Genomic DNA, 12583 nt, shown 5'->3' on the forward strand with positions numbered 1-12583 from the left:
TGCAAGACTAACCATGCTGACACATGTGAGGCCCTCCACTAAGAACCCACATGCTATCAATCTTTCTTTGACTGCGCCGGCGATCACTTAATCACTTCATCAATCTCTGTTGTTAGCCAAAATTTTCACATCTGGACTCATTCAAATGCAGAAATAATATTTATAGGATATTTTATATACATTGATAAGTGTATATAATTATTTTCTCAATTTAGCTGAATATAATAACAATTAAGGAAAAAAATATAACACAAAAAAAGAAACGTCAAATTACACATGCCATACTCGAACCAGGCAGCAAATTACACAAATGTAAACATGTTGCGGATTTTTATCTTCCATCCGGGTTACTTTCAGCAGCAAATGAGATGACCTGGGTTGAAATTTTTTCAAGCCAACAAAGCAATTACCAAGTGAAAAATAATAATAATAATAATAATAATAATAAATGAACTAGTACTAAAAGAATTATAAGGCTCCGAGTCTCCTTTCGGTTAGATGTAAAATACTTTTTTTATTTTCTGGTATTTGGTTGTAAAATTTTATAAAAAAAAATAAAACCTAACAAAAATAACTTATTTATCAATTTTCGACAAGTTATTTTACACGCCCTGCTCGATGAACTCAACCCCAACCCCAACCTTTACCAAACACCGAAAAAGAAAAAAGAAAAATATATACATTTTACCTAAAAAAGGAAAATCTTTTTTTGAGAAAAATATTTTGTGTCGGAAAAACGGAGCTAAACGCGTTTAAATTACCCCACATGTTGAGTTTGGATATGTGTCTAAATGTGGGATGTTTTAAAGTTTCAAATAAAATGATACATTAACACTGCTACATATCATAACATGTAATATTTAGCATTCGATTAGGCATTTAACCTAAGTAATATCCAGTGAAGGTACATGTCCAACCAATTGTGTATCTCATGCTCATGTCCTGTGTGTCCGGCATGAGTAATTCTGTCTGTCCTTTTAAAGAGTTCCAGAACATTAATAACAACACTTAACACTAACTATAATCCTTATTGAACACAAGATTTGATTCAACTCTTTGAAATGACACCTAAGGACCCCACCAATAAAGTTGCTTGCACCTTAAAAAAAACCCAACCATTTACTAGAAAATCAAAACAACTTATCCAGTCCACGTGGACCACATCAATATCTAGCATGTGACAATGTCGTGATTATTTCATAACATAAGCTTTTAAGTTTAAGTTTAATTTTACTTGCATGAAAAACGTAACAATAAAGCCCACAGGTGATTTCATCGGAACTAGTGTAACTTACTTGGCTCACACTGTTAATTTCGGATCCACTGTTCCAGTAGTATTGCCTTCTGCAGTTAGAATGTGATCAGGATCCTGCATAAAAATAAGCTCATCAGTAAGTAAGATTTATGATGAACTATAGATGGGAGAAATAGGGTCCATCCTGGAATTTACCTCCATTCCCCATTTAATGTAATCTGGGGATTCACAAGCTTTATATTCATCAACCAAACTCTTGATCACATCTCTTGATTCATCCAATTCTGAGAGATCATTATCCTGTTCATAAAAAATAAAAATAAAATTACTGAAATTAGACCAATGTAATACATGTGTTTCACAAAATGGACCAGCCAAAAAAAGATGACCCATCTATCATGTGTTCCACTCTGATTTTTTTTATTTATAAAAAAAGGGTGTCAACTGCAGTCTGCAGACAACAAAGTTATAACATGTTGGTAAAAATAAAATAAAAAAATTGTTGCTATATAGATCATTAGAAAATAGAAACTAATCGCGCGAAAGTCGTGTGATTCAAGAGCTTCAGACAAGTTTATATGTTTTGGAACACATTATTTCGAAATATTATACTACAGAACTTTGTCTCTTATAGCATTATTCACTGATCAATGGGTAATGCCGGGAGAAAAGAGAAAAAAAAAAAAAAAAAAAAAAACGAATTGTGCCTTGTGGAAAAAATAAAATTATGATAAATACATGGTTATACAGCAATATAATTTTTTTTATATTTTTTTTCTCCAGAATCAAACATGATAACTTGTAAACATTAGCCAGTTCCATACAACATTCCTTTTTCTGGTAAGATATCTGCACAAAAGTTCCCTGTTCCACAAGGATGATTTAAGTTTGTGTCTTGGTAAAGACTAAGAATCTGCATAATATGGCATAATATCATAGCATTGTGAATATCAAGGTACCAAAATGGAATGGAAGTTCACCTAGTAGTGTTTGGTCATATTAGTCAGCTACTGGAAAGAATTTGCCTCATTCAGGTGGGTGTCTACCATTTTCCCTCTTTTCCTGGACCTTAATAGCTAACAATGAAAATTCTTATGTTCAACAATCACCAAAAGAAAGGGATTGTCATTGCCATAGAGCTTTTGGGTGCTTCCACTACTTTCCACATGCGAGTGTCCAATCAAATACCTACATCTTGCTGTGAAATTATTAAAGGGCCAAGGCACACAGCAGGTGTCACCGTCTCCCTGATCTTATGCGAGAGGTACAGTTAAAGGTAAGAGACCGAGTGAAGTACGCACATGTTTGATAGATAATCAATGTGCATAATTTCATACAATTTGAAATGCATTTCAAGTATGAAATTCTAAATATAATTTAAATGTTACTTATATTAGGAATACTCGGAATCAAGGACTAGGCATTTAAGTAGCAGGGGATGCACGGACTCCATGATCCATGTACCATGATTTTTTTGTCACCACGAAGATAAATAATCAAGCATCCATGCCTTGGAAGATAGGGCTTAAGACTACCAGGACTTATCATCCTGAAGCCTGATTCTTGCTTGGGTCAAAGATCAGGTTCAGAGGACTACTAGGGCTTGAAGCTCAACTGGTGCTATGACCTGGAGCTATGGCGTTGACACTTGGATGCACACAGGGGTAGTGGCTAAAGTTGGAGGCTAGCGAATCCGGTCACAACAACAGACATGCTCGAGGATGGCTGCATTTTGCTGTTCTTCAGAAGGGAGAGAGAGCTTGCTTCATGTTGATGACATGTACTGTGTATGTTGAGATTCTTGTCATTAAAACATCTGTCCGTTAATAAAATGGCAGCAGCCAAATCCTACAAGCTCAATTATTTAGACCCCACACGCTCACAACCCCAAGTGCATGTGATTAGCTCTGGGCTATAAAGCACAAGTAACTCGTGTATCAGGTTACATAACAATTACAGTGCCAGTGTGATGGTATTGGGGAGTACTGGAAATAGCACAAGGGGAATTGATTATTGATATCGTGATTTTTAATCTCAATTTGTAAAATTAAGAACAAAGAAGGAGATCTTATAAGAACATTAAACTAATTCTACAAGTAATTACTAAATATGCAACTCTGCCAAAGTAGCATGCCGACTTCTTATGACATTGAAAAAACAAACTTGCCATTAAGAAAATATATGGAAGCAAAGAGGAGGGAATTCACAAAATTAAAGTAGAATTGACATTATAGCCACCACATCAGAAACAGCAAAAAATATATAATGTATAGAAAAGTATTGTTTTACATGTGATAACAATTCATAATCATAGAATTAGATGAAGCAATGGAGCTATGGGAACAGAAAATAAGAGGTGTATACAGTGTATCAATCACAATAGCAGTTCTCAGTACATTGAGAAAATAAAACTAAAATCCAGAGCATAACTTTATGAGGTGGTAACTTACAGCAAACATTGGAAACTTCCTATAGTTGTCAAGAAAGGCTTGCTTCTTTCTCAACTTCTCATACTGGCTCAAGCACTTGCTGAAGAGGTGCCGGATACTAGTATGACTCGCTAGCATAAGCCCGCTGACCTAACAAATGGACATGCACTATTTATATACTTATTTGACTAATCTTCCAATTATTAGAAAAAGTGAGAAAAGTACAAAATATGATTCAATAATGTCAAGCAAAATCAAACATAAAAGAGAACAAGAATAGATATTCTTCAAAAAGAAAATAGTTTCAGAATGAATTTGCAGAAGGAAGATCTCACCCTATGGGCAGTTTGAACATAGGGAGACTTTCTGGACAGAGCAACCTCCATAAGCGGGAAAGCAAAAAATATATAATCAAATTACTAGGAGATAATATAAACTGAATGTAAATACATCTAGGAGGCATACTTGAATGCTTGCAGGGCCCCATTCAATAAAGTTAACAAGCTTTCTTTCACGTATTCTCTGCAAACTTTCATGAACCTGATTTGTGAAGAACAAAAAGTATCAGAATGCAGCTCATCGATATTATTCATGAAATATTGACATCCTAACAAGAACCACAGCTTCACATTAGTATGATATAAAACATGCTCTTGAGAATATTAAATTAATTCTAATGAATTTGATGTGCTATTAAACCAACAATAATTTCCCAGATACAAAAGAAAATTGATATAGTGTGTGTTTGGCTTGATTTTACTAAAACAACAGCCCTGTTATTATGAAGCTGAAAGGAGAAACAAGATCAGTGCAAATGAACCAATATATTTGGGATAGACTTTGCTAACTGAACATCATTGGCAAATGTAATTTATTACGCTTTCAAAGCCTAATCCCATTGTTAAAATATTGGGTTATAAGCAAATGACCTAAGTAAATTTTTAGGCATTATAGAATGTAAGCTTATAAAAAATATATATCTAATTAAAAAAAAAAAAAGAGAGAAAAAAAAAAAGGCATTATAGAATGTTGAACTCCTTCATTAAAAGATATAAAAACAAGGAACTTGGGCTTGAGTCTCTTCAAAGCATATGAATATCTTGCAGCCTATAAAGGTTTAGCTTATCATTTCTTGTTATTTTTTCACTCCAACACATCTACAGATGCAGTCAAACTATAATCATAATCAAATTAAAGGGAAAGGATGAAACCATATTGCAGAGGACATTAAAGCAGCGAACCAGGATCTGTTCCCTTGGAAAACAAAAATAAATTGATAGTCAGAAATGTTTTTTTAGAAGTAAAAAAAATAAATGGTTGTGAGTTGTGTGACAAATCAATGAATGAAAAACTCAGGTGTGTGGCACTTCCAGCTTAAAACTTTCACACAACTGAAAACTGAAATTAAGATTAATACTGTTTAAGATTTATTACAGAAAAATTTGACAGTAAAATAAGTTCCATACTGAAATCCCGCATCTTCACAAATCACATACATGAAGTACTTCTCATTCAATAAGAAATCGATTTGCAGTAGAAGAATTCAAGTAGAGGGTCAAATTTTCACATAAACTTTCAGAAACAACAATAATTATTATATTTGCACTACCTGGGTGGGGTCCACTTCTCCTTGAATGATATTCAATATTGATATGTATTTTGCCTGACTAGCTTCTTTTGTTCGAGCATAAGAGGATACCATGATATTCTTTGTCTACAAAACAAAACTGTCAAAATCATGCCCACCAGTACTTCCTAGAAACAATTTATAAGGTAAGCTTCTCTTGCCTGCAGAAGTCTTCTCATAACATCTAGTACAGTAGTTTTTCGAATCACATTAGCCTGCCAAAAAGAGAGATCTACATCAGACTGCAGCATTACCCTCTGATAGGATAATTAAATGCCTATTTCATGTTCTTACAAGATTGAATTAAGATATCAAAATCATCAATCTGACACAGAATACACCATTTCTTAAATATGACAGGCTTTTTTCTTTTCTTTTTTTGCCTCGGTGCTTCCATGATTTGACTAATGGCTTGGAAATCTCAACTCCAAATAAAAATTTAAATAAATTGACTAGTACCATTGTCATCTTACAACTCCTAAATTGTTATAATGTGAAAACTGAAAAGTAAATAGTTTACAGTTCATTCTTTTCTGGTCATCCTACTGACCAGATTGGTTAGAATAGGAAACTGAATTTGAAAATGAAAATTCAAAGAATATGAGCACCTTCCATCCTCTTACGATTATGAGTATCTGAAAAATAAATTCAGACCAACCAGCAAGTTTACTATGATTCTTGTGATATTACAATAATCCCTTCAATAAGAAACAACTAATTGCCATGATAAGTTCAGAGCTCATTGAATTTTGATGGAAAGGAGAAGCCTATTTCTATGCTTAAGTTCTCTATTATTTCCACTCTCTTTTGTTGGGTTTCAGGGAGAGATTATAGATCTATAGAGGAGATTATTGTTTTTTTGGCCTCTTTGAAGGCTTGAGGCTTTTTTTGGCCTTAATTGCCATGATAAGTTCAGAGCTCATTGAAACAACATGCATGCTGATATACTGTTTTCTTGATGCAAATTAATGAAAAGAGTTTAAACTGTTCAATTGAGGATTGTTGAGTAGAGTTAGATTTTTAGATATTAGTTTTTTGAGTCCCAGTCAAGTCTTAACTCTTCTACTTTTTATGGTTTTTCTTTACTTACCACCTCCTGCTACGAAGTTTGATCATCAAACGTATCGCAACTAAATAACAAAAACTAAATACAAGAAGAATTGTGTTACATGGTAACTTCTAAATGTGTAAAGCAACCCCTGCAGGAAATGACACTACATAGATATATGACCAACATGTCTAACTAAATTTAAACACGCACCAACAAGCATGTCTGACAATTCAAATCTATAATATAATTCCATACATGTAACTTTGCTACTTTATTACACAATTCTCTTAAAACGAGAGAAGTTTCATGCTAAATACAATGTTACGTAAGTACACCATTTAACACTAAGGATTACAAGAAGAATTGCAAAACAATATGAATATTTAATGATGCTTTACTGGATAGAATGGTGGGCGGCTAAGAATGCATAAAGAAAGTAGCACTTATTGGAGATAAAAATATAGAGAACCGACAAATATGTCTATGTACAGTAAAATCAAAACAGCATTAATGAGAAGAGAGGAAAGATCCACACTGAAAGATTTGCGTTGACTGAAAGTTATGGTAGTGAGTATTTAATTAAAGATATGATCCTAGACAGAACAGAATGTGGAAGCAGGAGTCATGTGTCCGACCCCAAATGGCTGGGACAAGGTTTAGTTGAGTTGAGTCCCATATCAAGTTTGAAGAATTCATTAATACGACAGCTACTGCTAGCCATATACCTAAACATAACACGTGATCTGGATAAATGTAACATAGATCACAATCAGGAGCAAATACCCTATTTCTTTTTTATAGACTGTTTTTAAATTGCTCATGCTTTATCTTTTCAGTTATAGCATATCAACATATGATGAGAAGGAAAACAAAATAATGTTGAATGACAAAGATAATAATTTAAAGGAAAAAAAAAAAAAAAAAAAAAAAAAAAAGAGCTTACAGGAGAATAATCCTTCACAAAAATTTATTCTGCTCTAAGCCTCTAACAAGAAGAACAAATGTTTAAAACGAAATTATGATAAGGTTTTGCAGTCTAAAACTCAGATGCATTATCTATTCCATTTTGTTAAGAAAGTTGATAAACTAACTAATCTAACTCCCAATTCCTTTTTCAAAGTTACCATACAATTAAATAAATCCTTTCCAGGTCAACAATCAAATCTTGTTTTCATACGGACAACTTGATCAAAGGAATTGGTACATGCTCGTTCAAAAAATAAGAAGAAAAAGGCACAGCTATGCTGCTATGCAAAACACAAGTTTAAAATTTTCCACAGGACCACAGAGAATGTAACAGGATTAAATACTTATCAAAGAAATATACATATATAACAAGATAAATTTATCTGCTAGAAGTAATAATAATACATCAAATAATTTGCTGAAGAAAAATTGTAGATAGGACAATGCCGCCAAAAAAAAAAATTTACCTGACGCTCCACTGTGAGTGGTGTATATCCTGTCATTAGAAAATGGCATCTTGGAGTTGGAATCAAAGAGGCAAGAAGGCCAACCAAATCATTGTTCATGTATCCAGGATAACGTAATGTGGTTGTGCTTGCTGACATTACAGTAGAAACCAGAGAATTTGTTTGAGCGAAAGTAGGATTTGAAAGATGAAGTCGCTCCACAGCAATTCTATTAAGTGCAGTGTTATCAAGAACAACAACACAATCAGCATTAAGTGTAAGCCGCTTGAGTGTCAAGAGCGAGTTGTATGGCTGGACAACCACGTCACTTGCCTCTGTCTGGTTTGGGAATACACTATATGTCTGAACAAGTTTTTTGCTGTAGCGATCATTAAGAGTCTCCAGCAGATATGAACCCATACCTGCATAAAATCACACAATTATCAATTAAGAAAACCCCCAAATGTAAACCACTCAACAAGTTCTGTAGCAAGAATTAGTAAAGCAGTCATATAGACATTGTTTTTAAAAAACACTATGAGCTAAGGAGGTTCAGAAACCCTCAACTATTTACTGATGATTTCAGGACTCCAAAGGTTTTAATTTTTTTCTTACCAATGGTTCGTTTCCTCTATATGAGTTCAATTTGAAACCCAGCTTAATGATAAAAGAAGAACACACACACACTTATATATCTGTGTGTGTGAAGGGGATCAATTTAGTACTTACTGAATCAATTTCAGCCCTGTTGAAGACGTAACCCAATAATGAAATTTCTGTCACAGCAATACAGTAAAAAGAACAAAATTTCACAACATACACCCAGAGACCTTTGGTAGAAATATAATGTTAGAGAGGGGTAAGAACCTGAGCCTGTTCCTCCGGCAATTGAATGGCATAAAACAAAACCCTCAAGACTATCACTCCCATCAGCTTCTCTATCAATCATATCCATTATATCCTCCTCAACACCTTTCCCCTTTTCAAAAAATAATGAAGTAAATATATGAAAAAAATATCACAAGACAAGCCGTGAATGCACAAGCCATATAAGAGAGAAGAACAAAACAACCACACATATTATTTTTCTTTGTTGCACACACAAGATTTCATTAAATAAAAGAGCACCTGCCTACTACACCAGATGTACCAAAGCCTACCACACGGAAAGTATACCAAAGTCCATTTTGGAGAGAGAGAGACTCGAGATTCCCATTGACTCGAGTTCGAAGTACCAAGAAGGATTAAGCCAAGTCTAAATCTATAATCCAAGGGTTAGTTCAAGATGATTCGAAGGACCCTTTAATACCTTAGAGGGGGCTGGTTGGGTTTCTCCCTGTCTTCTTACTACAAGTTCCCTCCTTCCCTCACTCTCCTACTCCCACAACCTTCAGCCTCCCCCACAATATACACACACACCCCTGCCTTATTAATCAAAAGCCAGGAATCATACATTCACATTCAGACTTAGTGAAATTGTCAAACAATTGAAATAACTTCTGTGAAAAGTATGAACTATTTAAAACTATCACAGGAAAAGCAAATATACAACAGGACAAAAATGTCTAAAGTCTTATGATAGGCAACAAGTAAACAACAATATCCAATTTGTTTTATGCGTGGACTCACTTGTTGATCATTAAGTAAGGAGAAAAATGGTTATGATCTTTCAACAATAATCTTCTTTTAAATTAAGCATGAATCAAGCATTTCTCTAGCAGGTGACTCTGGAGGTTAATCAAATTAAATGCACGTATATGCAAAGCATAAAACTCACAAAGGAAGCTATATAAATACAGTATGTTCTGATGTGTTGTTTCAGATCTCGATATACTTGCTGTAAAAAGAATATTCAAGTACCCGCTAATTACAATCACATGTCACACTTATAGGGTACAACTTTCTCAAAATAAAAATTACCCGGCCCACTGGATTAGTCAAGAGCATCAATGTAAGCTTACTACAGAAAGACAAAGCAATGAACCTGATGATATCCACTGGCCCAGTTATTTCCAGCACCTCCACCGTGATCTGAGATAAATATGTTTTCATGATTGTAGAGATTTCTATATTCACCGTTTTGAATACCATTGATCACCCTAGGCTCCAGATCCATAAGTAAAGCTCGTGGTACGTAATGCTGATCATCAGCTTGGTAAAAAAACACATCTTTTCTGTCTCCCCCCTGCATCATTTTAAATTTAATTTTAAATATGGAATGAGGTAGGAAGATAACAGATAACAATTTAATTGCTGTGACCAATCACCAATGTCAGAAGAGTTATAATTTCACAGCAACCCGGCTTACTTATGGCATGACTAACACAAGACCACAAAAAATATGCTTGAGAGTGTATAGATTTCCGGTCATACTGAGAACATTACACTTAAAGGTTCATTATGAGAAATGATTTTATGTCAGGAAATGACCCAATTTTTCAATCGCAAATGTATCAGTTTTTATATCAATGATTTCCTGAATTATTTTTACTGCCCAGGACACACACTAACCCATAAAAATGCATAATGAAGTCATGCATGTCTGCGTGTACTTATTAAATTATTTAAAAATTTAAATATGTCAATGGTATATGGATTTCAGAAGGAAAAAATAAAAAAGCTTAGTAACACTAACATTAAATAATGTAACTAAAACAGATGGCGAAATCACATATTATAACAATTTATATATAGAATCTGACTTGATCCTCTAACCTATATGTTAAGCTTCAGTCAAAAGATACAAAAGGACATACAGCAATCCCTATTGCCATTTGTCACCCCGAAAGTATTGAGGATATGAAATTAATCACAGAAAACTTTTGAAACACACACACACATATCAATGGCTGATTAATCTGTCTGATGAAAAGAAATAATGCTAAAACAAAAAACAGTAACAAAGAAGAAAAATATCGTCTAACACAAACAGAAAAAAATCTAGGCAACTAAACAAGTTCGAATTCATCAAAAGGATTTCCAAACCTTACCTAACATTATCATCGTTCAACAAAAAACATGGTTGCATAAAATACAATAATTAGAACCTTCGGCCTCAATTATTACCGGAGAACACAAGCAAATAAAATACAATAAACTCTCGACCGAAAAACTCAACTGTTCAGCTTTGTTGAGTGTGTTTCTTTCGTAGTACTTTCTAAAAAACTACATAAAACACAACACTCTCAAATTTTCTTCTGTATTTTTTTTTTTTTTTTTTTCTCGGGAACCAAACGGAACGTAGGTGCAGTAAATCAAAATGACCTGAGTGGCGAAATCTTCGAGAATGCCTTCTTTGCTGATGCCGTGCTCGAAGCAGAGTTGTTTCCAGAACTCCATGCCGATCTGGTTCCCGCATTGTCCCACTTGCAGAGTGATAATTTCTCGAGGCATTTTCCTTTTCCTTTTCCTTTCTTCTTGCTCCAGTAAATTAGGGTTCCGATACGAGAACTGAGATTCTGATCCCTTTTGACAATAGAGAGGGAAACTGAATTCCGCGGAAATTATGAGCTCTCTCAACTCCCTCTCATTTTACCAAACTTCTCTGCTATGTGCCGGCCTCGCTATGGTAAACGGACAATGCTGGCTCACGCGGCAAGTGATAACCGTACTGTGTTACAACTACATTACCTAAAGACGCCGTCGTTTTATGTATGGGCCGGGTCAATGGATCAGAGTCTCCGCTTTTGGGGTCCTCAACTCCCTGTACAAAATTAGTATGATGACGAGTCACATAGCATTGAACCCGTGTTTTGAATTGGAATGAAAAATAGTTTAGTTTTAATTTTTAATTATTAGTATTTTTAAATTCATACCTTTGATTCGTAACATTATTATGTATGGGCCGGGTCAATGGATCAGAGTCTCTGCTTTTGGGGTCCTCAACTCCCTGTACAATATTAGTCTGATGACGAGTCAGATAGTATTGAACCCGTGTTTTGAATTGGAATGAAATATAGTTTAGTTTTAATTTTTAATTATTAGTATTTTTAAATTCATACCTTTGATTCGTAACATTATTTAATTTTTCGGGTTCAGGCTTTAGGAAGAAATGAGTTGAACTTTTAAGTCATTCTTAGCAAAACCGAAGGTTCAAGCCAACCAGTAAAATACACATGTATGGTTGCCATTCAAGTTTTGGTCAGATTCATGTATGAGTGTTTGTGCACAGTTCGGACACTACTCTTCCAGATTGAGCTAAGCTCAACTAGCCAAATTAGAATTAATTCACAAACTCAGCTCAAAATTCTCAAGTTCAGGATCAAATTTGATAAAGAAAAAAAAAATGATTATAAATTCAAAAGCTCTAATAAGTCAGTCATGTTCACAAGCCTTAATGAGCCTATTGCAAAATGCAATCGCAGTGCATGAACATGTTACAAAGTCTAATGAGCCTGAAAATGTCCTTTTGAACTCGACTTGTTAAATTATTAAAAATGAACATATAACAATAAATAAATAAATAAAAATTATCAAGGTGATCTTTTTTTTTTTAGTTGGAAAACACACACGGCCTCTACTGAGGTTCGAACCCCTAACATTCCTTTACAAAATAAGAGCCTTGTACAGCTAAGCCGCTACTGAGGTTCGAACTCCTAACCTTCCTTTGCAAAGTAAGAACCTTGTACGGCTAAGCCGCAGGCCTGTTGGTAAGGCAATCTTTAAGTATCATGAATAACTCAATTTGTTTGTTTGTAGCCCTAAATTTTGATGTGTTATAATTGTTTTTCCCATTAAATACAAAGTTCAATTATAAATTGATTGTCAGAGTCTTAGAATCTGATGGGCTTGATTTTAGTCATGTTGCTG

General features: G+C 34.3%; 1 protein-coding gene across 4 annotated transcripts; it reads right to left on the bottom strand.

Annotated features, from left to right (window-relative positions):
- Positions 1–137: 137 nt before the first annotated feature.
- Positions 138–11386, bottom strand: LOC132276741 (tubulin gamma-1 chain-like). Of its 4 annotated transcripts, XM_059778324.1 has the most exons (13): positions 11039–11385; positions 9759–9959; positions 8642–8753; positions 7796–8196; positions 5473–5526; positions 5294–5398; positions 4896–4931; positions 4150–4224; positions 4020–4064; positions 3706–3834; positions 1451–1555; positions 1296–1369; positions 138–373 (listed from the first exon to the last, which is right to left on the bottom strand). In XM_059778324.1, the coding sequence occupies exons 1-12, from the start codon at positions 11165–11167 to the stop codon at positions 1301–1303; spliced, it is 1461 nt and encodes a 486-aa protein (XP_059634307.1). In that variant the 5' UTR covers positions 11168–11385; the 3' UTR covers positions 138–373; positions 1296–1300. The 4 variants fall into 4 exon arrangements, with proteins under 4 accessions (XP_059634307.1, XP_059634309.1, XP_059634308.1 ...); XM_059778326.1 differs by lacking the exon at positions 4020–4064 and having other exon boundaries at positions 11039–11386; XM_059778325.1 differs by lacking the exon at positions 4896–4931 and having other exon boundaries at positions 11039–11384.
- Between the last annotated feature and the right edge of the window lie 1197 nt (positions 11387–12583).

Source organism: Cornus florida, unplaced genomic scaffold (genome assembly GCF_030987335.1).
Source record: "Cornus florida cultivar Cherokee Brave unplaced genomic scaffold, ASM3098733v1 CherokeeBrave_3.0.0_Hap2_Chr10, whole genome shotgun sequence".
Classification (NCBI taxonomy): domain Eukaryota; kingdom Viridiplantae; phylum Streptophyta; class Magnoliopsida; order Cornales; family Cornaceae; genus Cornus; species Cornus florida.